This window comes from Caloenas nicobarica, chromosome 3, assembly GCF_036013445.1.
Source record: "Caloenas nicobarica isolate bCalNic1 chromosome 3, bCalNic1.hap1, whole genome shotgun sequence".
NCBI classification, from domain to species: domain Eukaryota; kingdom Metazoa; phylum Chordata; class Aves; order Columbiformes; family Columbidae; genus Caloenas; species Caloenas nicobarica.
The window spans coordinates 39,792,944-39,817,546 of record NC_088247.1 but is presented as its reverse complement, the minus strand read 5'-3'; the positions used below and the strand labels follow the sequence as shown (position 1 = coordinate 39,817,546).

The 24,603-nt window shown below is 40.1% G+C and overlaps 1 protein-coding gene across 5 annotated transcripts in view; it reads left to right on the top strand.

Annotated features, from left to right (window-relative positions):
• Nucleotides 1-1,453: 1,453 nt before the first annotated feature.
• Nucleotides 1,454-24,603, top strand: part of MAP3K7 (mitogen-activated protein kinase kinase kinase 7) — a 49,724-nt gene continuing 26,574 nt past the window's right edge. For 2 of the 5 annotated variants that reach the window (XM_065631119.1, XM_065631118.1), the window contains exons 1-7: nucleotides 1,454-2,092; nucleotides 14,868-14,978; nucleotides 16,605-16,670; nucleotides 17,652-17,697; nucleotides 18,610-18,748; nucleotides 19,859-19,983; nucleotides 23,449-23,577. In XM_065631119.1, coding sequence (XP_065487191.1) covers nucleotides 2,003-2,092; nucleotides 14,868-14,978; nucleotides 16,605-16,670; nucleotides 17,652-17,697; nucleotides 18,610-18,748; nucleotides 19,859-19,983; nucleotides 23,449-23,577 — 706 coding nt within the window. In that variant the 5' untranslated portion in view covers nucleotides 1,454-2,002. Of the gene's footprint in view, nucleotides 2,093-14,867; nucleotides 14,979-16,604; nucleotides 16,671-17,651; nucleotides 17,698-18,589; nucleotides 18,749-19,858; nucleotides 19,984-23,448; nucleotides 23,578-24,603 lie in introns of those variants that run through there. The other 3 variants (XM_065631122.1, XM_065631121.1, XM_065631123.1) reach the window with 2 other exon arrangements.

Sequence of the window (24,603 nt, the reverse complement as noted above, 5' to 3'; positions counted from 1 at the left end):
CTTGTTTCATCTCACATGCAACACAGTCAACCAGTACAGGCACCATGACTGCTTGTCTGGGATTTCCAGACAGCTACAAATCTGGAAACCCTGGAAAAATTACTAAAGCTGACTGTATAGAGAAAGGCAAGAGGGGAGTAAACAACCCAAATGACAGTCTGTCACATGGTGCAGTAGCTGTTGCATAGGTGCTCTCACTTTAGTTTTTCTAACAACGGCTGAGCCATTGTGACAGCAGGTCACTGCCCATCTTCATCCCTGATCTTCACTTTCCTAGTTAATTACTTAAGCAGCTTTTGCAGCCTAGCTCTGTAAACCAGCTCTCTTATTTAAGAGAATTCACTGTGAAGCACAGCAATTCATTAGCATTTTAGCAGAAGAAGATCGAGGAAAGCTTACTACATCTACTAAAATTACATACTATTAATAGTATTGTACAATAACATAACTTTTTATATATAGCACCGAGGCTAAACATAGCGAAATGAAGCACAGCTGTCTCAGTGAAACACAGCAGCTACACCCACTCATCCCCGCATGGATTTCACACCACGGGTCACCCTGAAGACTCGGTCAGGGAGATTTACCACCAAAACACTACCGTGTTGTTCCAGCCCCACGTGGAAGCAGCCACTAGCTGCTGGAAGAGTGGGATGAGATTCCCATGAGCTGAGGACTGGAGAGGGAGCAGTTAAGGTCTACATTCATTCCAGAGTCCTATCCCTTTATTGCTATGTGTTTACATCGTTCGCTTAATTGCTCTCCACTCCCCAGCTACCCTCCTACACACATGCTTCCCCCTGAGAAAAAGCCGCTGAAGAGCACAAGCCCCGCAACGCTGCACTTCTGCCTTCAGAGCGAATGCAACGCGTCCCCAGAGGCATGGCCCCCACACCGATAACACTTCCCCTTAGGAAATACATATATATATATACACATATACACACACACATATATATATAAGGAAACGGAACATTCGGCACTCGAGGCGCGCTGCCCCGCACTCGCACGGCGGCACCGCGGCGGGCGGCTGCCTCAGCCCCGGCCGGCGCCCTCTGTCCCGCCGGCCTCCTGCAGAGCAGAGACACCGTGCGGCCCCGGGCAGCGGCCGAGGCCCTGGGGTACGCGGGACCGGGCAGCTGCCCGCGGCCCGGGGAGGCCCCCCTGCCTCTGCCCCTCCGGCTCCGGCAGAGACTTGCCGCCAAGGCAGCGACGTCCCTCCCGCCCCAGTAACAGCCAGCGCTGCCCGCCACTGTCGCGCTTCCCCAGCGGCCACCAGCCGCCAGCCCGCTCCTGCCGACCGCGGCGGCGGGTGGAGGAAGCGGGGCCGAGGCCGTGGCTGCTCCCCCTGGCGGAGGCGGGTGGCGGGGCGGGGCGGCGGTGGGCGGGCCGTGGCAGGGGCCGTGGCCCCGCCGCGGCCGCCTGAGGTGGAGCCGCTGCCGGCGCGTTTCCCCTTCCCGCCCCCTCCGTCGGCGCTCCCTCCTCCGCCTGCCTGGCCGGGGCAGCAGGAAGCGGCTCTGATGTCAGCGGCGGCGGCCGCGGCGCGGCTCTGAGCGGCTCCCCCACCCTCGCCGCGGCCCCCTGCCCCGCCGGTGCTGCCGGAGGCGGCCAGCTTAGGCCCCGGGGTGCCCCCTTCCTTCCGCGGGGGACGCGCGGCCGAGGAGGTTCCCAGGCTCCGCAGAGGCCGCGGCCTAGGGCAGTCCGCGCGGCTCTCCGCGGGGGTGCGGGAAGGCGCGGGATGCGGAGCGGCGGCGCTGCCGCCGGCGAGGCCTCCGCCCGTCGCCACTGAGGCCCGCGGCCGCCGCGGATGCGGCCTCGCCCCGCGCGGAGGCCCAGGCGGCGCCTCGGCCAGGCCCTCCCCGACCTGCGCCCCCGAGGAGGGCGGGAGCCGCCGCCGCGCCCCGCGTAGCCCCGGCCGCGGCTCAGGCCCTCGGCTGCCCGGCGCCGAGCTCTCCGCTCCCGGCCTGCCCTGGTCTCTACTCCCCCAGGTGAAAGAGGAGGGATGTCCGCTGCCGCCTCCGCTGAAATGATTGAAACCCCCCCGGTCCTCAACTTCGAAGAAATCGACTACAAAGAGATCGAGGTGGAAGAGGTGAGTGAGGGCCCCGCCGCCGGGCGGCCTCCCCCGCACACCCCCGGGCGCGGCCTGCCGGCGGGCCGCAGGGGCCAGCGTGGCCCCCGCCGTGGCGCCTGCTGCGGCGCTGCCCCCGACGGCCCCCGGGGTTGCTCTGTCCGGCGCCGTCCCCCGCTGGCGGAGGGGGTCCTGGAGGCTTCCCGGGTGCCTGGGGGTGCCGGGACACCCCCCGTACCTACCCGGGGGTTCCCTTCCCCTCTGGATGCTGCAGCGGTTGGCACCGGAGAACAAAGGCGGTGTGGCCGGGAGCGGAGGTGCCAGCTCGCTTACACCAAACCTGGCACTAAGCGCTCCACTGTGGAGCGGTGTAGACTTATTCAGGACTTAAAAATTGAAGTTTCACCCCACCCATTTTGCCACCCACTTTAGTATGGGTGGCAAACACAGTTGTCCAATGTTGTCACAAGAGGGAACTGTTAATTCTGAGGTTTCTTTCAGTCTCTATTTCTGTATGCCCTGGTCTCCTTCTGCCACCTAACTGAACCATTGCGTATATAATTGTCATAGCAATGTTAATTGTATGCTAAATTTCCAGCTCTGTCAGCTGTAAGGATGTACATATCTGTTATTATTATTTTTTCTTAACAGGGGCTAGTGATGTTGCATTCATGGGTCTGTAACATTTCATTTGTGATTTGTGTATGTTACCCAGGAAGTGACATTTAGTTATCATGCAACATAATTGAAAATAAGTATTTCTACTTTTTCTGTAGAAAGTTTCATAGTAAAATTATTTGCTTGAATTCTTTGAGGCTGAAATGGGTGACGGAACACTGGAACAGGCTGCCCAGGGAGGTTGTGGATTCTCCTTCTCTGGAGACATTCAAAACCCACCTGGACACCTTCCTGTGTAACCTCACCTAGGTGTTCCTGCTCTGGCAGGGGGATTGGACTAGATGATCTTTCGAGGTCCCTTCCAATCCCTAACATTCTGTGATTCTGTGAAAGTACAGAATTTCATATGTACTTTCCATCTGTCTGGATTTCCTGTGAAAGTAGGATAGGTGTGATCTAGGATAGTTTACTAAAGGGCTCAGTAGTATGTGGATAACACAATGTTATTTAACTCTCAGAATCAGACAAAAATATTGCTGCTGTTGGATTTTTTTTTTCTTCCTCCCTTGCTAAGGTCTCTACAGGAACGAAGTTGCTTCACACAGGTCCATACAGAATTTGATGAGGCCAGCTTGTAGAGTCTGGACCTAACAGACTGCTGAAACAGTCTTTGTGTTTTTATTCATAGATTAACATATTCCAGTAATACCTTCTTTTTCTTAAAAAGTTCATATGGAAGTGGATTTAATTTTGTGTAGTAGCTTTTATAGATATGACAACCAGTGTTTCACATTTTAACAGGTTTGATAGATACTGGCTTGTTCATAATTATGATTATGCTGGGCTCATGTAGCATGGGAGAGTTCACAGAACATAAAATCTACAATATTTCCACAGAACACTGGGGCACTTTCTGCTGTATTCAGATAGTGTTGTGGTAACTTTGGCTTTTACCATAGCAGACACTGGAAATTCTCACAAGACAATATCTTCCAAAAGACTGTATTTTCCCCTTTCTATGAATAAGGCAAGCATGATGATTTTTGACGCCGTAAGTCTAATCGTTCCTCTTCCCTTTATGCATTTAACTGAAGTGAGAAAATTTTATGACGTTTGGGAACTGCAAGTATTCTCGCATTTGATAATATGTGGACATCTTTGCAACACCTACTACTGGACATGCTTTGGGAGAAATGGCTTTTCTCACCCAAAGAAGAAAATCAAAGTTGATAGGAATGTATCCATCATAAAAAGGTGCCCTGTGATGGCTCACAGAAGTCAGTAGCGCTTCTAATATGTTACATCTAGCTCTTCAAATTAATAAAATGCTATACAGATCTTTAATCTTCACAACACCCTTGGGAAGGCTGTTAGCAAGGATTATATTGCCCTTTTGCCTGTAGGAAATGTGGAGCTGCATAGTATGTAATTCGTGTAACTAGAATTCATCATTCTAAGGCTTAGCGTTCAGAGTTTGTCTGTGCTCTACGTACTTGCCTAACACCTGCAGAGACAGAACTATATGCACGAAAATGTATGTAGAGATTATACCTAAGCAGTAATTTGTGCTCTATTTAATGTGATTGTCGCATTATCCTCAAAGTAGTATCTCTGTTGGAGATGACAAAACTCATGTGATATAAACAGGGGAGCTCTGTTAAAAGTGTCCTCTTCATGAGAAAATCCGATGACAGCTGGTGTAGCATTTGGGGTTACGCTCTGTGTACCCGTCCTACTAGAAATTCTTGTAGACAATGAGGAAACCATAGTGCTGAGCACAGTCTAAATGTCACTGCATAGAGAAAGAAATAAGAGAGGTGAATTAGAAACTGTACTTAGACCTTGCTTTTCTCAACTGTGGATGTTGACCTCTTACTCATGATGCAGTCCCAGCACAAATAGTCAACTTTGCAGTCATAACATTACATATATCCTTACTGAGGATTTCCTGTGCTCTCACTTCAGTTTTCAAGGATTTTTAAATGGCTGTAAAGGCACAAAATGGTCAAATTTTAATATGCTTGGTTTCAAAACAGAGTATCAACAGATCTGCAATGGAAACTCAAATGAGTGCTTATATAATCATAGCTTTGCTGTTGTATTATCAAGGCTGTCTTGTCAGCAGATAGCAGTCCCACTCTGCCACTGGTTTATTAATAGATAGATATTGAAGTTCTGGAATACTTGCAGGCCCTGAGTCCTTGCTAATAAATGTGAGATCTATAAGTGGGCTTTCATTTAGGTTTGGCTCAACTCTACTGGATAATATCAAGAGTATACCTTTTTTTTTTTTTTTTTTTTTTTTTTTTAGCTATCATGCCCATGACTATAATCTAACTGTACTGTAATGTTACTTCCTACCAGTCGAACATGTCTCCAACTTCAAGCTGCATTTTCGTTATTTAAAGTGCTTGGATTCAAGTAAAATACAGAGATAATTACTATGAATGAATTGAAGTCAAATCAAAATTGATGTGGCACAGTGTGAGTATCTTCAGAACTACCACAGGTAAAACAATGCGAAACTTGGGTTGAACGTAAATGTTGCCTCCTTTACCATGCAAATTATTGACTATGATACTTCCCCTTCTTAAGTTTCCAGATATTAGATAGACAAATCATTAGAAAGTGAATAAATAAAACTATAGTATTTATCTGAAAATTTAATATAACTGAAATCAAGGTAACAGTAAAAAGCCTGAGAGCCCTACTTCAAAATCTCCTCTTTAAATTTAGCCTAAATACTGCTGTTTCTTCTTAGAGAAGAAACATGCCACATCTAAGCAGTGAACAGACTTTGCTTTTGAATTTTTCTGGTAACCTGCTCCCTGGCACTCTTTGCTGAAAATCCCCCAGCCCTTCCTCCATCACGTAACTCGATAACAGTCCCATACCTGACCAAAACACCAACATCTTCCTCATAGGATGTGTATGTGCCTTGGATTGCACAGCTAAAGGATGCATGTCTGGTCATGCATGATGTGGCCCTGCCCAGTCACTGGCTGATGTTGTCACGTTGAAAACCATTGCCATATTTGTGTAGTTGCAAGTTACTTTTGAACAGTCTAAGAGCGTAAATTATTTGAAAACTGTTGTTCAACTCTCAGCTGATACACTGTATTATACACTGAAGTTTATTTTCAAGAATCTATGTGGGCAACATAGTAGTAAATTCTAAGGAGATTTAGGGTAATGTTTTCTTTTAAGATGAACAGGTAAGCTTTCTAAATATTTATTTTAGAAAACCTACTTAAGGTGCCAGCAACTAAGGAGCCGCAATTTATGGCATGTTCACCTACCTTAGACATTTTTGAAACAGTTGAATAATTTTATTAATTGCCTGAGAAGTGTGCTGAGTACTGCATGTTTTCCTTGCAATCATGGTGCAGAGCAGTTCAGAGACAAGAGAATGAGAAATACAGCATGACAACTGGGTTTTACTCCCCTATATATTAGTTAACTTTTTGAAAGTTAATGAGATGTGGTAACCGATTATGTCCATTACACTACATGGTAAAGCAGATTTATGTAAACCACCATTGTACATGGAACTGTTAGTACCTCCATGTATAAGACTTCGTAGTTTTTATGTCTTGGAGGATTGTGTCCAGTTGTGGAATACCTGTTCTAAAATCGTGCAAAATTGGAAGGTGTTTGGATGAGAACTGCAGGTGTGACTTAAGATCTGAACAATATTCTTTGAGATCTGATGTGAGTACGAAAGGCTTGGTTCTCAAGAGCTGAGGGTGGTAGTTAGGAATCCGTTTGAAGTCAGTCGCATCTTCAATTTCTCAGCCTTTTTCAGAAAGTAAGCCTTCAAGGTGCAAAATTTGGCATCCAGAAGCTAAGGTGAAAAATCAGTACGTGGTAAAAACATAAGCCAGAATTTCTGTGATTTTACTCTAAATACATTTCTGATTTAATTCAAATTACTATTTTAATTTGTTTAGTTATGCCAGTGGAAGACTATCTTCATTCATCCACATAAGAAAATAGCTGAAGTATCAGCTGGAGTGTGAATTTATAGCAGAAGTTACATAACGCTGATTTCATGTGGATGAAATTTAGTGTGCAGTAAGTGTTAGAAAATGGCCAATAAACTAATTAAACTGTTAATGTAAGCCTTTACGCTTATTTCTACACATGCAGATTTATTCAATGAATCAATTTGTGTCCTGTAAAATAAACTTAAATTTTACTCTCAGAAAGAATACATGGGAAAAACCTCACAGGCTCTTCTATTCCAGTGAAGAAAGCAAGATGTGTATTTATGAGATAATAATAAAGTTCCATATCTAATGCAGCAGCTAAGGTCACAACTGCATGACAGTGTAAGCACTATGAGAAATTGGGTTGGAGGGAAGGCCTTTCCTAGGAAAAAACTAAAATGACAGAACACGCTTCACATATCCCTTATTTATCCCAGCCAGTATATTCTAGCAGTACCTTACTGACTGCAGAATGGTGGTTTTTCCAAAGACCAGTAATTTTAGACTGCACAGCCCAGCAAGCCCAACTCATGTTGGAGTCTTTCACCTTGAGTGCCTCATTAACCCAGCATTTTGTGCCTGAAACTAGAATCTCTTGTCTGGGCTGCTGTAATAGAACAAACTGATTCATGTTAGACCATCAGACAAATGTTTTGTTAATGGTTTTAAATTACTGGTCATTAAAGAGTTCTGAAGAGTTCACTTCTTGAGACATATCTATAAAAGGCTATCAGGATGTGAAAAGCTGGAGTGAAAGTATAACCTGATAAACTGTTATCTTTGCTTGAGATGCATGCATTTCTTAGAATGACTGAGCTATCGAAATGCAAAAAGGATTGGTTGTGTCTTTAGAGTAAAAGAAGAATTTCTGGAAATGTGCATAATTTTAGGAACATATATGATGGTACTTTGATTCTTCATGAATTTGTTCTGGGGAAGTTGAGAATGATTTCTTAAAACAGAACTAAATTCAGACAGCTGAGTCCCTAAGTAATAGCTGTTCAATGTTGTGCAGCTCTAACAGATGATGTCCTAAATATGGACCAACTGCATTATTTTCTGGCAAGCTGAAGTTATGTATATTTATTGAGAATATAAATTGATTTTTAATAACCAAATTTTAATTAAGAAATATTTTTTCTTATGGTGTTTTGTGTAACTTTAATTGAAAACCGAAACTTGGAAACTAAATCTAAACTAAATTACTTAGTTTACTTAAAATTAGTTTGATTCTGTACAGGTTTTGAGGGAGGGGGAGGGGAGAGGGAGGTTTGGGGATTTTTTTCACTGCCCTATGAATCCCAGAAAGAGAAAATAACATTTAGAATTGCATTGAGCACTAATACAAATAAACTTAACCTATCAAAGAATGTAGCTGTAAGAATTGGCAGATCTGAAGTACTTTTGAAAAGTGCTGCTAGGGTATTTGCCACAGTCATTTGAGGCATGGGGCTGATTTGCTTCAATCTGCTTAATAAAGTGTAGCACACACACAGAGGAACCAAAGTTGGCGTTTGAGACTGGTTGAATGAATGATAGAAAATGTAGGCATATATTTTTAAGGGCTGTAAACTGCTGTCTGTGTGGAAGCATGGGCTTTGTTTTTGTGTTGTTTGTTTTTTGAGGTTTTTTTAATTGCTTGTCTTGCTTCCCAAAATCATAAACAAACATGTCATGTAGATACTGCAAATTATGAAGACAGTTCTCCAAAGAATACTGCATCTGCTACCCAGGGAGCTATTATGTTTTATTGCTGTCTTATATATCCAGCAAGGTTTTTTTAGAAAGAAAGCACTAAGTATCCAGCATGCAGAGCTAACTAATGTGGAAATCTCATGGGTAGAGATGAAAATTTTATCTTTATATTTTTGAGTGAATGAAAAAAATCTGTGCAGTTACTGCAAAGCTGAAATTAATTCTTCTGTAGTTTTGACATTTGATAGGGGAATAAGGTATATCTGAATAAACAGAGATGCATTTTTCTTGTTTTACTTTGGGGGGGAAAAACTATTGGTCATATCTCTTATGAGAAAATGCATCCTCGAGAGCTTAACATATCTGCAGTCTCTATTTCCTGCATGATTTCTGGTCTACATACTTACCAGTCAGTATAGTCTACATACTTACAAGTCAGTATCATGTATCTTTGTTTATGTAGAGCATCTGATACTATTTGTACACAGAGGCAATGTTTGTTCCAGGGCTCTTGTATGGTTCATATTCTTTAAATAAGACTCTAAATACATTATCTGGAAAACATGCAGATGCCACTGTCTTTTGCCGTGTCATTTTGTCACACAGTAAAACAGTTTTTTACTAGTCGGAATTTTATATACACATTTATTCTTCTCCCTGTACTTCTTAATCTTTAAAGCTCTTTAGGCATTTCTGCGAGTTTAAAATGTGTCTGTGCTGTGTACTAACTGCGTGATACTCCACAAACTTATTTCTGTTTTGTGGTAAAGTAGAAGCCCTGGTGTTCTATTTCTAAACATGTCATCTGCCCTATATTTCCCTTTTTTCTCCTAGAAGATATTTAGATGGCCAAAATCTTGTGGCCAAAAGAATGTGTTTATTTTTAGATCATTTTCCAAACATGCAGTGCTACAGATCAACTGCTGTTTATTGATTTGTTGTGTCAATAATTCCATTAACTGTGCTTCATATAATTCAGAATATGCACTACTGCCCAAACATATGGTGTGGCACCAACAGCAGGGGACAAGAAGGAATGAGCGTGAAGAAACTAAAGTTCAGGCAGTGCCTCCCTCCTGTGCTATTAAGTTACTTAGTTCCAGCACACGGTGCTGAAAGAAACTACGTAGTGTTTAAACCATTCTGACAAATTCTAAGACTCACTACTTTAAAGAATAATTTCAGTGAAAACTTAAGAAAATGAAATGTAAGTAGAATCCACCATGAAACCTCCGTTCTGTCAATTATAAAGGATGTTTTTACAATGAGTAAGATACTTTTTTCCAGATTAAGTAGGAAAGACATACTGGGCTTTCACATATGGTAAACTTCAAGTTTGTATCAGATCCGTTGTTGTTTCTGATGGTTGCTGCTTTCGTAAGCTGTCCAAGAGGCTGAGCTGCTCTTCTCTGTTTTCCCTGTATCCTAGGTAAATATCCAGTGCATTCGTGTCCTCTTCTCAAGTTCAACCCTCTGCCTAAGCAGGCACCAAGTCACCGATAAACTGTTATGAAACCTTGACTGCATAGTCATTTATCAAACTCTCTTCACCAGCCATCAAATTTGTATATCTGATGGTCTCTCACAGCTTTCTGTTACATAATTAAGATTTAGATTGCCTGGTAAAACTCTTCCTGTTGGTGCCTGCCACCGATTTTTAGATTTTTTTTTTTTATAGTCATCTTAAAGTGCATCTGTTTCTTAGAATTCATTCTACTTTTCAAGTAGAGCCCAAGTATTGTGACATTCACGGCACAATGTAAAATGTCACATTGGTGGTGCACTCATTCATCTTGGTTTCTCCATTGAATAGAAATGTTATTTTAAAGTATGGAAAAATGGAAAAATGATGGTTTCTCTAGTATGTGAACTGGAAATACACGTGCCAATTCTTGGTATTAAACTTGCAAATAGTCATGGATTTGTCTTCAGGGGAACAGTATGCAATTGGAATGAAATGCAAGAGACAGTTGGGTTTTCTTTTTTTTCATTATACATGTAATTTTATTTTTATAGACATGCGAAAAATATATTTAATATGTAAAAATATATGTAGTATATATTGCATATATATGCCCTCTAAAGGGACCTGGACAAGCTTGAGAAGTGGGCCCATGAGAAACTCATGAGGTTCAACAAGGCCAAGTGCAAGGTCCTGCACCTGGGCTGGGGCAATTCCCAGTATCAATATGGGCTGGGGGATGAAGGGATTGAGAGCAGCCCTGCCAAGATGGACTTGGGGGTACTGGTGGGTGAAAGATTGGACATGAACCAGCAGTGTGCCCTTGCAGCCCAGAAGGCCAATCATATCTTGGGCTGCATCAAAAGGAACGTGGCCAGCAGGTCGAGACAGGTGATTCTGCCCCTCTGCTCTGCTCTGGTGAGGCCCCACCTGGAGTCCTGCAACCGTCTCTGGAGCCCTCGGTACAGGAAAGACATGGACCTGTTGGAGAGGGGCCAGAGGAGGCCACAAAAATCGTCAGAGGGCTGAAACACCTCTGCTGTGAAGACAGGCTGTGAGGGAGTTGGGGTGTTCAGCCTGGAGAAGAGAAGGCTCTGGGGAGACCTTATTGTGGCCTTTCAGTACTTAAAAGGGGTGATAAGAAACATGGGGACAGATTTTTTAGCAGGGCCTGTTGCAACAGGACAAAGGGTAATGGTTTTAAATTACAATGAGAGATTCAGGCTAGACATGAAGAATTTTTTTACAAGGAGGTTGGTGAAACACTGGCACAGGTTGCCCAGCGAGGTGGTAGATGACCCATCCCTGGAGACATTTCAAGGCCAGGCTGGACGTGGCTCTGAGCAACCTGATCTAGTTGAAGATGTCCCTGCTCATTGCAGCGGGGTTGGACTAGATGACGTTTGAAGGTCCCTTCCAACCCAAACTATTCTACGATAGTCATAATTTTAAAATTATACCTGTAATACATATAATATATTTGTACATATGGACATATACAAGTCTTTTCAGCAAGGAAAGATAAGAGTATCCAAAAAAAATAAGCACAATCCACCAGAAACTGTTGTAAATTATTAAATCAAATTGCTTCATGTTATCAGATGTATCCGAGATGTATCTTTTAACTGACCTATGTGCACTGTTTTCAAATAGCAACTTCTTTTCCATGTCACTGGATTAAATGTAACAGCCATGGTCAAAAAACATGGAAGAATGTGAGAAAAGGTGCATTGAGAAAAGGAGCATTCTAAAAGGAGTCTCAGTCTTGTGCCATAAGGCAAATTTTATCCACCTAGGAAAAATGATACGCACACCTCCTTTTCCCGAAGTGGAAGGAAGAGTTCTTCCCAGTTACTTGACCAGTTTGGGTTCTTCCATATCATAAGGGAGCACCAGACCTTGAATTGCTGCTGCCAGTGCAGTTCATCCTGCCAGAGTTGCTCTGTGACATCCTTCTCTCCTTAACTATCTGTCCTTAGTACTTCTCAGGTGGGAAAAGGCTGCTCTCTGAGTTACATGACAGTGGACAATTTCCATGTGCTCAGTAAATCAGTAGTTGTGTGACATGCAGACTTATGGCACACACACAGACTAATGAGATTTTCCTTAAGCTGGTGATCTGGTCGTGCACCATGCAAGGTGGGTAGAGGGGCTGTTATAGACAACTCTGTTGTGCCAGTAGAAGAGGGGGGGGGCTGCCAACCCCAAGAAGTTGGGCAATTTTATTCAAAATGTGGTCTGAGAGAGAAGAGGAAATACCAAGGGAGACTATTTGGGACTTTTAGGTCTTCTGGTGACTCACTGTTTCCAGTTTGTTTATATGTACTATTTTCGTAGGCTGCTTGACTATCATTCATATAGTTTGGTGTTTCCAGTCTCAGTTGTGGACTGCAAGAAAATAGCTGATGTGCGATATATGAAGAGTCAAGGCCCTATACAGTAGCTGTGGGAGGAGGTTACAATCCAGAGGTCCCTTTTCAGTGTCTGTGAACCACTGTTGTGGAGAGTGAGAAGCCAGGAGACCCTGAAAGGCTAAGAGCATGCTTTAATATAAAAGAGAAAAATACTTCTTTGTGTCTGTTAAGGAAACCAGAAGAGGAGAATGCCATCGATCACCATTCTTGGGCAGTCATCTCTCACAGCCATATGTAACCTTACAAAAATATTGAGCATACTTCTCCTTTCCTCATCTTTCTTAATGCAAAATCTTGATTTTTTTTTTTTGTTTATATTTTTTCCCTCTTCAGATTGTGCCTTTGATTGCAGACTTTCTCATATTCAACATTAATGTTTAACAGGTCTCGAGCTGTGCACCTGCAGCCTTATCTACCCCATTCTCAGGGGAAATCAACTTCACTATTTATTTATTTATTTATTCAGAAAGCATGTAGGGAGAACCTAACCCAAGCATGGTTTGCATACATGATAGTCAGTTTGCTTTGACATGGAGCCCTGACAAGTACAGTCTGGTGCTTGTACATTCCTGGCTACTGAGTTGCCTTCTCCAGATCAGCTCTCTTAATTTACATTCCGGATTATTACTACACTGGGGGGCATCTCAAAAAAAAGAGGTAAATTTATTAAAATCATTTCCTCAAAGTATGAGCATTCAGGCAGCAGGCCGTTCACATTGTTTCAGCGCTGGGAATGTGTGGTTATATACTGATCTACAAATCACATTTTTATTTTAAGAAACCATCCCAGTAAGGAGTGAATTCACTAGTGAACTTATAATTAATTATATTGTATCTCTATATTTGAATTTTGAATATTCCTTCCTGCCTTTCCTCCCCTAGTCTCCCCCCACCCCCCGCAAGAATATTTTCCTTTTTTATTGGATAAAGTCATAAATAACTGTGACTTTCTAGCGAAGAGCTTTGTAATTTTGGAAAGTGTGGGTTTCTATCCAAAATAATATTTGTGTTGTGTGCTTTACCCATTTAAGGAAGAGAGTAAAATTAAATTCTGCCATAATAAACTGCTGTGGTAATCACATTTGTAAATGCTTCCAGTCCATTCTCTCCCTACTCCTCTTCCTTTCCCTTCTCATCCACCTCCCAAAAAAGTGTTTATTTCATTAGAACCATCTGTGTTATTCCTTAGGGTACATTACTTGAAATCAAGGACTAAGAACATGAGCACAGAATGCCATTAAAGCCAACAGTGAAGAAAAGCTGCTAGGGCCAAATACAGAATGTGAGACCAGCCCACTTAGCTCCTAGCCCATTTCTTGCCCTCCACCTCATCCTTCTCATCTGCCCTGCCTTGCATTTTTTGGAGTTGGAGGCACTCCTGTCCCTTAGCTTCTGTGCCTTTGTGTACCTTCCATTCCCTCCTCTTCTTTCCACCTTGCTTTGGGGCATATGTGTAACAGCTTGCTTGTCTGTGGTTTCCTGTAGCAGCTGGAGTCACTGTTTTGGTGACCCTCTAGTTTCAGCTTTACATTGCAAATGCATGTTTTGTTGTTATTTCTGTATGTTGCCATTTTTCCCCTGAAGAACACAACTAAAAGAAGTGAAATTTTCATTTACCATAGTTTATAGCTCACCAGTAACTGAACATGATCTCATAGAAAAAGGACGTTTTTCTCTATCTTGCTTTCATTTTCATGCTTTGTTTCAAAGAACTTCTCCAAATAATAATGGTGTTAGAGCTTCTTTACAGCTAATGTTAAAGGACTTGTGAATAATATAGTCTGCAGAAGCTGCCACGACTACTTCTGTGAAGTTACAGTGAAGACTTATGACTCTTGTCTAGTTTTGTATATTTTTAGGCAATGTTAATTCCAAATAAACTAGAAAGCAGACTTCAACAAATAGAGAAAGCATAGTTTATACAGACACTGTGTTTATTTAGAGGACTCTCAGGAGAGTTTACCGTTCTCACGGTATTGAGGCATCTGTACGAAGATGAAAGAATAACTTGGAGCACATTGAACACCTCATCCAGACTTCAGCATAGGCCTGTGCAGTAGTTTGCATATGCATGTACATTTCAGAAGTTTGTATTTCTGTTACTAGTAAGCATAAATGAATACAACAGACAGATACCATTTCACTGGTCATATCTGGAGGCATTCAAAACCCGCCTGGATGCATCCCTGTGCGATCTACTCTAGGTGAACCTGCTTTAGCAGGTGGGTTGGACTAGATGATCTTCAGAGTTCCCTTCCAACCCCAACCAGTCTGTGATTCTGTGATCTATAAAAATAAATTTGCCATCATTCCTCTAATTTTCTTCTGAGCAAATCTTGTTTGAAATAATTAAGATCACATTTTTCCAAAATACTGTTACTGCGTGTTAATATGTTTTGTATGTGTGTTTTCCAATTCTTCTATAAATGATCTCTGGAGGAAGCTTAGCTAAGCACCTCTTGTGCTTTGATGGCATAATATTAAATTGCTTCTGTAAAATTCGATTCTTTGTGTCTTCAGTTTTCTAAGTTGAATTTCTTTTCTGTTTGCGAAGTCCTGCCCAGCGAATTAATCCACTTCAAGTTTTAACTCAGGTGTTTTGTATTGTCTTGTTTTAGGTTGTTGGAAGAGGAGCCTTTGGTGTGGTCTGCAAGGCAAAATGGCGAGCTAAAGACGTAGCCATTAAACAAATAGAAAGTGAATCTGAAAGAAAAGCCTTCATTGTAGAGGTACAGTAAGTTTTCTGGAAAACATGGGGTTTGGTAGAGATTGTTCATGAGTGCATTTAGTGTACTAACAGCTGTGTCTGTATTATGAGGTAAACCTGTGGTACCCAGTACAGGCCTGGACTCCTTGTCATGTGGAACAGAACGCCTGTCAGAGCACACAGTAGCGCCGTTAGTTTACTTCCCATGAAAACTGGAAGGCAAGAGGGGAGAGGGGAGGGCACACAGGTTGGGGAAATACCAGTTCCTGGATTCTGTCCTGATGTGCAGTCAGTGTGCAGCCAAAACACCCATTGGAATCCCGGAGCTGATTAACACTCCAGGGGCTACAGCGTAGGTTCTTCACACCATCAGATCCGTGCTTGAAAAAGTTCCTTAGTTTTTTCAGCAGTTCAAATAATTTCATTCTTTTTTTCTTACATGTAAGTTTATTAATAACGTGTAAATCGCTTAAGGGCAATCACTCCATTCAGTGTCTACTTCTTCAGAAAGATCTTGAGTAGTTCAGAAACATGGATAAACTTCCCAAGATACACAACATTTTATAGAATCAAAAGTTAGCCATGTAATTTAAGTGAGATACATTGTGACACGCTGCTTAGTATTTAGTCAGTAGGAATCTAGGATGTTCAAGATATGTTAAAAATAAATCCTTTTAATTTTGGAACTAAAAATGTAACACACTGAAGGGTTAAAGGAAGCATATTTGTATTATAATAGGCCTCTCTATATAAATATCTGTATGTTGTTTATTACTGTGGAAAGTTCTTAATGGTACTACTTTGAGTCTAATTTAATTCTGAGTACATCTGATCAGTCTCTTTAGAATGTTTGTGTTTGAAAGAGGTCTTAGAAGATAATCCCAGAAATACTTCAGTGGTTACTGAGTTTCAGGAAACCTTACACAGTGCAAGCATCATTTGTAATACTCCATTCTGGTTTTTTAGAACTTCTGAAGTTTATAGAAAAACTAACATTAGCTCCCTAGATGATGAACAGCATAAGCTGCCTCAGAAGTCTGTGTAAAGGGAAAAAAAAATCCTTTTTTACTTCTACTACCTCCCAGTAAAGAAAAATTTCAGTGCAAAATACTCTGATCGTCAGTTAATATAATCAGCAGTAGGTTCTTGGAACTACGTTACATTAATATTAAACCAGCCGGCTTCTTTTATAGGGTTGTGAGTGGTTTGGCTTGTTTTTTGGGGTTTTTTTAGAACAGTAATTTTCTATATTGTGAATAAAGCCATTATGATTCAGATTGTTTATGTAGTCAGACAATGGGGATGCCAAAACTGGAGGCTCTAGGAAGAGCACCGGACCTGTAGAGGTCATAGTTGCACAGTGCTTATGACTTGAGTGATTTTTACACCACCATGAAAAAAAATACTTTCTTTAAATTTAATTTCATTAAAATTTATTTTAAATACAACTCTGGTTAGACACAAACCTAATTACATAAATTAAAATGCACACAGGGACATCAGTCTTATCATTCCTAAAGTCACCACCTAGCATTACGCAGATGTATAAAACTGTAATTGCTGTTGTGGTGTATGAATTATAGATGTGAAAAGAAAGCATGAGCCTTTTTTTCCTATGATTTGAAATAAAGTGTGATTTGTTTTGCAGCTTCGACAACTGTCACGAGTAAACCATCCCAATATTGTCAAGTTATATGGAGCCTGTCTAAACCCAGTAAGTTACAGCTTTATCAGTACGACAAAAGGTGACTAGCTTAACATGTGCAAGCACCAATGCACAAAATGTGTATTTTATATACAAAAATGTATATTTTATATTCATTTTGTATGTTTTAGCCATAATAAGGAAGTATACAGATATGTAGGTTGGTTCTTATTTTCAGCTTTTGGGGGTTTTTTTGTTTGTTTTGGGGGTGGTTTTGTTTTTTTTGGTTTTCCCTTATGAGAAATAAATTCAAGAAGACCACAAAGCTATTTCTAAATGCTGATTATATATATAATATATATATATATAAAAAATATATAATATATATATATATGCTGAGTGGCATCTGGTGCATTATGTATATAGTGTCATTCACATCTAGGGTCCTATTAATTGCAAATCAGAAGTATGAAAAGAAAATACATTAGCAACACATGATTCACAGCTTGTAAATCAGTTCCTATTCTCATATGCAATTTTCTGGATTTACTTGCTTTCTGCCACAGCTGCGAACAGTCCCACAAATTCTCAAATCAGAAAAGCAAGTACCATTGACAGGACAGACATATCCTTAGCTAATTCCAATATGGGCTGTTCAATTGGTTAAAATAATGCTGCATCCCTTTTTTCTTCATACTAGTGAAATTATTTTGACGTGGTATTTTAATTTTTTTATAAGTCACTGGAAAAAAAAAGTAAAGGCAAGTGAATTGCAGTTTGAAGACAGCATTTGCTTTTCAAGATTGTAGGGGGAGGTAGGTCATTCTCTTCTTTACTAACTTACAGAGGGAACTAAGTATAAAACTGATTTTTGGTGTTTATTCTTAAAAATGTACCATTCAAATTGAGTCTTCATAGATAGATTTTCCATTAGCTTAGCTATAGAGACTTTGCAGTTCCTCTCAAAGAACTTTCCTTTCAGTTTACAAAAGCTATTTTTGGCCCCTACATTTAAAACATCCCTATTTTTTTGTCCCCTCCCCTGCAAAGGTGTGTCTTGTTATGGAGTATGCTGAAGGAGGTTCCCTATACAATGGTGAGTATCATTTCAACACACTGTCTTTCTGGAGGTAAAGTGTTAGGGAAAATACGATCTAAAATGTAACTATAGATCTACAACTATCTGAAAGGAGGTTGTAGGATGGAGGGTGTTGGTCTCTTCTCCCAAGTAGCAAGTGACAGGACAAGAGGAAATGGCCTCAAGTTGCACCTGGGGAGGTTTAGATTGGATATTAGGAAACATTTCTTCACGGAAAGGTTTGTCAGGCATTGGAACGGGCTGCCCAGGGAAGTGGTAGAGTCACCATCCCTGGAGGTGTTCAAAAGACGTGTAGATGAGGTTCTAAGTGACATGGTTTAGTGCCAGAGTTAAGTAAATGGTTGGATTCCATGATCTTGTGAGTCTTTTCCAACCAAAATGGTTCTATGATTTGAAGTTGTTTCATACGTATCTCCATGCTTTGAGATACTCAAAGCCACCTGGACAAAAATAATTTTAAGGAGAAAGGAGTGCACTTTTAAAAACCACTTTTCAGTCGACTGGTTTGTTTCTTTATATGTTTCTTATATTTTATACCAGTCATCTAAGGTTTTCTAGTGGAACATCTGAAAAGATTCTTCCTTAACTTGTAAATTCCCTGAACGTTTTAAGGATCTATTCCCTAACAATTTGTTTAACATAGACCTTACTAGAGATAGCTGAGAACAAGCAACACCTTTCATATTGAATTTTAACACTTAAAATTATGAAAAGCATACTAAAAATTGGAAAATATTTTGACATTTCCATTATTGTGACAGTCTGCAGAAGGATATTTTCAGTTGCAGTGATGAGGCATTGATAATTACTTAGATGCCACAGAGCTTTCTGACTGGTATGTTGTTAACTCCTTTGTATCTGTTGTAATATGCAATAAAGTTCTTTTTAGTTTGTGCCTTTGTTTTGCAGTGCTGCATGGTGCTGAACCTCTGCCTCATTATACTGCTGCACATGCCATGAGTTGGTGTTTACAGTGTTCCCAAGGAGTGGCATATCTCCACAGTATGAAACCAAAGGCTCTAATTCACAGAGACCTGAAACCACCAAAGTAGGTTTATGGCTCATAATTCTATGTGTTCTTACAATGGGAGTTTAACATCATTTACAAAAATTTCATTTTTTTGAAAGAAATGCCTTTAATTGATACTAACTTTATTGGGTGTACTGTATTCTAAACAAAAGCCGTGCATTTGAAACTAGAGTTACAGAATGATGGTGCGTATTGCAGGAAATGGACTGTGCTCAGTTACTTTCCATTGAACTGGAGCTGCTCCTGCCCTGCCTCATGGAAGAGGATTTTTATAGGGATTGGATTTCTAATCAGAGGCATTTAAAATGCCTTGATTTTACAGTGGGTTGTGATGTTGAATAGGAGAACATTAGGTGGGGTGCTTGTTTGGTTGCTTGGTTTTAACAGCATATTTAATGTGGTGTATTAGAGCTCTTTCCCCACATGACCATCTCTATCCCCTCCTTCTGCCGGTTCCGCTACCACTGCTGGAATCTCCCATCACTTTCCACTGAAACAAAAGTGAATAGTTTTCTGCCCGGTCAATTTCTTGATCTCGCTCATTTTACAGCTTCAGATGTGGCTTCACAGATGAGGTAGAAACAGAGATTTGGGGATCAGCAGGGGGATTTTGGTGGGAGCCTGCAGTTACTACCAGATAAAATTACAACTTGAAGCCACGCTTTAAATCTTGAATTCTTTATTGTATCCCCAGTGTTGATTTAGAGAGCTGTTAACATGTCACTTTAAATGCTTTCATTTAAATAAATAGCTACATTGACTGACATTAATGGCAGTCTTCTTTGGTAAAATTGTTACAGCACTTGTTTTTCAGACTCTGCTTAGTGGTTTACTATGGCTAAAGACATTTATTTAAAATCTGGCATGTAGATATATTAATGTGTTACAATATATATTTGATTATTTTAAAATATATGTTCAGATTAGGCACAAATGACCTTACTTATTTCTCAAATTATAAAACTAAAGCACTGAGAAGCAAAGCCTCAGATACTCAACTATATTAAAATGACAGTTGTTGGGATAAAAATATCAGTGATTTATTACCAGACTGTTTCATCCTACAATTTTAATTTGGTTTTGATTGGTTTTGTTCTTGGTTTTGTTTTTGTTTTTTTCTTTTGACAGCTTGCTCTTGGTAGCTGGGGGGACAGTTCTAAAAATCTGTGATTTTGGTACAGCCTGTGATATTCAAACACACATGACCAACAATAAGGGAAGTGCTGCTTGGATGGCACCTGAAGTTTTTGAAGGTAACAATAATTTACAGTGTCAATATTATGTGATCTTTCTAGAGATGCAACTGCAAATGAATTTGATATAGGAAGTAAGAGCATCCTGTAATCTTACTTTATTTCAATCAGTGTGCTGAAGTTTGAGGTGAAAAAGTCTTGGTGGAAGTCTGACTTTTATTTAAAAATCTGTATGATTGTATATTGCCAAATGGTATTGCAGAGTTTTGAACAGCAGCACTGAATTGACTCTCTCATTTTAGTATCAGACAGTTAATTACATGAAGATGTGGAACCTTTATTTGTGTCACTGCTGAGATTTACATAAGGAGTACCTTTAAACAGCTGCTGCTTCTTATTTTATAAGCAAGTAAAACACAGCCAGAGGGCTATTTCCCCATGATTGTTCTGTTTCCAAGATCCTTGTATCATTTCAAACTGTTCTGACATTTAAATACACTGTCGTTACTTTCACTCCCTATTCCGATCAGCTTTTATCTTTAGAATCTCCCTGTTAGTGTCTCTAAATTGAACATAATTGCCTTCATTTTCAGTCCTCCACTTTCTTGTAACTACATTTTTGTCTGCTTTTTGTGTAATCTAGAGTTTTGATGTACTTCCTCTTTCCTATATACTGAGGAACTTGTTGTTAACAGTTATTTTACTTAGGTGGGAAAACAAGCTATTTATTGGAGCGTAGCTGGGGAGGACTGATACTTGATGATTGGATGTTTTTCAGATAAATAAGCCAGTCAATAATAGGTTGCAAATTGAACACCTTTTAGCCAGTCAGTAATTCAAATTATCATTGTGATTAGCAGAGTGGGTTGGAAAAGTTATCTTCTTGCTTTAGGAAGCAGATGTCCTGGTTTTGATCTGTTTGGCAAGTGCCTATGTGCAGCAGTTGCTTCCCAGATTCTGGATCGAAGTGGCCTCTTCTCTTTTATTGTCCTTGTTCCAGAGAGAAGCAGCAAATTATATGTGGTCATATGCATTTTTAGGAGGAGTTTCCTCTCACATACTACTTCTGGAGCTTTTGTTTTGAAGTTACCTTTTTTCCCCTGCATATTGCTTAGAGGACCTACCCAAGAGTGATCTGTTGCACTCTGGTGCCTAAAAATTTCCCAGTGTGTCCCTTTATATTGAGGCACCTATTCTATTTCTTTAAGTCTAGCTAGAAATGCTTCTTTCCTTAACACTTGTTTACTATTAAATGAAATTGTATCAGTAAGAGATATTTTTTTCTTCTAGAAATAATCAATTGGACAATCAATGTTAAAGCTAAAGATTTTTTTACTCAAAAAAATCTTAATCTAAAACAGATTTTGAAAGAAGTATATTGTAGTAGGAGTTTACAGTGCATATCCTGATTCCTCTGATGTAGGTATTCAGCAAAGCAGAACAAAGAAATCTCTTATTGCAAATTTGTTGTTGGACAGTGACAAAAGCCTTCTCTTTACAGTTGGTTTTATATACTTTTATCTGGAAGCATTTATTGATAATGACACAAATCTTTATATGAGTATCAAGGAAAGAAAGGAATAGAGTAGCTTCTATGATGCAGTATACCAAATTAGTCTTGAAACAGTCATTAAACTACTAAAATTATCATGTCAAATGTCAAAATTGTTAAAAATTTATTTGCTTAGGCTACTGCATCAGAATTCAACAATGGAATAAATGCTAATATTATTTGACTACTGTTCTAGTATTAACATTTTTAAATTAGAACAATGAAGGCACAAGAAGGATCTAGTGTTGATATCAGAGTGCTTATGGAAGTAAGTGCTCTAATATTAAGATTTTCCCCCCATTTTAAACATTAGGGCACCAAAAGCCTTGTACAGACCAAACCATCTAAATGAAATAATCATTTAGATCAGGATAAAGCAAAAGAGAACGAGTGCTCTAATCTCAGAACTCCCTTTAGAAGAAACAATTTTAAAATTGCTTTGGGATAATTGGATAAATCGAGGAATGATTGTGTCAATCTGTTATCCTACCTTGATCTGGTACATAATGAAACAAAAACTCTCTGCTTTTGGACCCTCAGTTTTCAGAATTAGTCTAAGACTTCTCAGCCACAAAACAGAATTTCCTTGCTCAAACAGGAGAAGAACACTTCTTCCATGTCATACGCTATGTGTCACACAAGTGCTGTGGCTGCATAGCTGAGAGAGACTGTTTTGCTTGCCTTAGCAATCTGCAATTATTTGCAGATACTTTTTTTCCAGGCACCTTTGAAAATAGACTGACCAATAAAGCTGACTTTGTTATTCCCCTTCGGTAATTTTTGAACTCGTTAGCCGTGTTCAGCTACTTTGATAGAGGCATAAAGAGTTTTGGAGAAGCCACACTCTTAGAGAGTTTTGTAAAATCAGTAGCTGAGAGAAATCCACATTAGTACCTCGCACTTTGAGGGGACTTGCGGTTTGTGCTGCAGCCTGGCTCTCCTGTCTGCCTTGCACACTGCCTCAGGCTGCAAGAACTGGCGTGAGAACGCGCTGCTTTCCCTGCACAGTTCCTCGGAGGTCTGAGGGCAGAGGAAGATCACTCGTAGGGAGAGTGGAGACTGTTGTGACTGGATGTGATATGATGAGTATCCGCGTGAAAATAAGCTTCTTTAATTGCTCTGTTTATGAAATGATTTATCTCAGTGACGTTTTCTGATTACATGTTAACAAAATAATCTCTTGGCCATTTGATGCCAATTTTGATACTTGTTCAAAGACAGATAAGCAAATCTCTATCATTTATGTTCACACATTTATTCTCATGTCATTAGCCATTCACATTTATTTTTAGTATTTCCATGAGTTATGGTTACAGAGCATACATTCTTTATTTGCAGTCTCTGAACATTTTTATTCATTATTCTCTATCACCTACGTGTCTTCTGCACATTTAACAGGAGTCTCAGAAATACTGAATTTGCGGTCAAAGAACTTTTAAGTAATGACATGACGAAAAGAGTAAGAATAATAGGGAGGAAATAAGATGGTGAGGAATTGAGGAATCTGATAATTTGTTCTTATAGTAACTTACTAGTTCTGCTAAAGACCTCTAGTTAATAAAGAGGAATGGATACGACAGAAATGTTAATGGCTGGCATATTGTGACTAACATGGAAGAAGTGAGTTGAAGAAAATTTAGAGGAAGTAAGCGTAGTGAATTAAATCCTGAATGCAGGAGATCTTTGCAACTTTATAAATTGCATTTTATATTATTTAAGAAAACTGACACATTCCAGGATGCCTCCAAGTGAAAGAATTGATTTCCAGAGAGAGGCATTCTTAACAATCTTACTGTTAAATGATTTCAGTCTTAAGTTAGCGTAAATCGGCCAGCTTTATAAAACTGGTTTTTCTCAGCAAAACAAATGTGAAGTGAAAGGAAGCATTTAGAGCTATTTATCAGCTCAAACTGTACTTCTTTTTAATGCATTATATAGAAAAGAAACAAATGATGTCGATGGCTTTCTTCCAGGTAGCAATTACAGTGAAAAATGTGACGTTTTCAGTTGGGGTATTATTCTCTGGGAGGTAATCACGCGTAGGAAACCTTTTGATGAGATTGGTGGTCCAGCTTTCCGTATAATGTGGGCAGTTCACAATGGTGAGTTGAAAATACTTTATTGCATTTGAAGTTGTGTATTTGACCTATAAATTTACTAAACACACTTAACTGTGCAGCTTTAAATTACTAATTCTTCCATTTTATGCTTCATTAAATATGCATTTTTGTCATAAAGACAATATATAGACACTGCCACTTTTGTGTCAGTGTGGGGTTTGTGTTATTTGGCTGCTAAAGTGCTTGCATCTCCTGCTACGTGTAACTAGCATATCAACAAACAAGGGAAAAGAGCCACGTTCTTTTTGTTATGACACTGCATTCTAAAAGTGATCTGAATCGGGTGTTACAAAACACCCTGCAACCTCTCTGTCTGGATGAATGACAATTTTATTAGCCAAGTTGTTTGTTGGGGTTTGTGGGGGTTTGTCTTGTTTTGTTTTGTTTTCCTTTAACTGGGCATCTATAGTAAATGTGTGGGTTTAAGTAACTTGACCTGTCTTTAGAAATGCCAGAAACTGTCAGACTCCTGCCAGGACCATTGGGCATTAAACATATTACTTTGTTTTTCATCTGGTTTTTTGTTGTTGTTCTACTGTTTGAATTGTTTTACCTGTATATCTAGGTACCTGCAGTCATGGAGCAGGACTCTACTGTGCTAGGTACTATACAGGACAGATTCTCAGGAGCTTAGAAGATAAACAGGAGGCAGTGGCTAAGTTCAAACAGACAAAACAAAGCAGTGGTAAAACATTGGTCAGAATCATAGACTGTAGTATCTTCATGCTAGTGGTGTAGCATTTTTAACAGTGTGTGTTTTAGTTACCATGCCAAAGCAGAGTTTTAAGAAGAATAAAGTAGTGATAGTGAAGTAGTTCAGTGAATTACTGCAAAGAGTTTCTGCCATTTGTGAAAGACAACACCAAAGAAAGCACAAACTTGTTTGGAAGATGTAATTAACAAATAATCAATGAAGGCTGGCGCTCTGCCTGAGTGTCATTGCTTCCATACTAAATGATAGAAGCATAAGGTGAGCACAGGCATCCTGTTTGATGAAGAAAGAAAGGG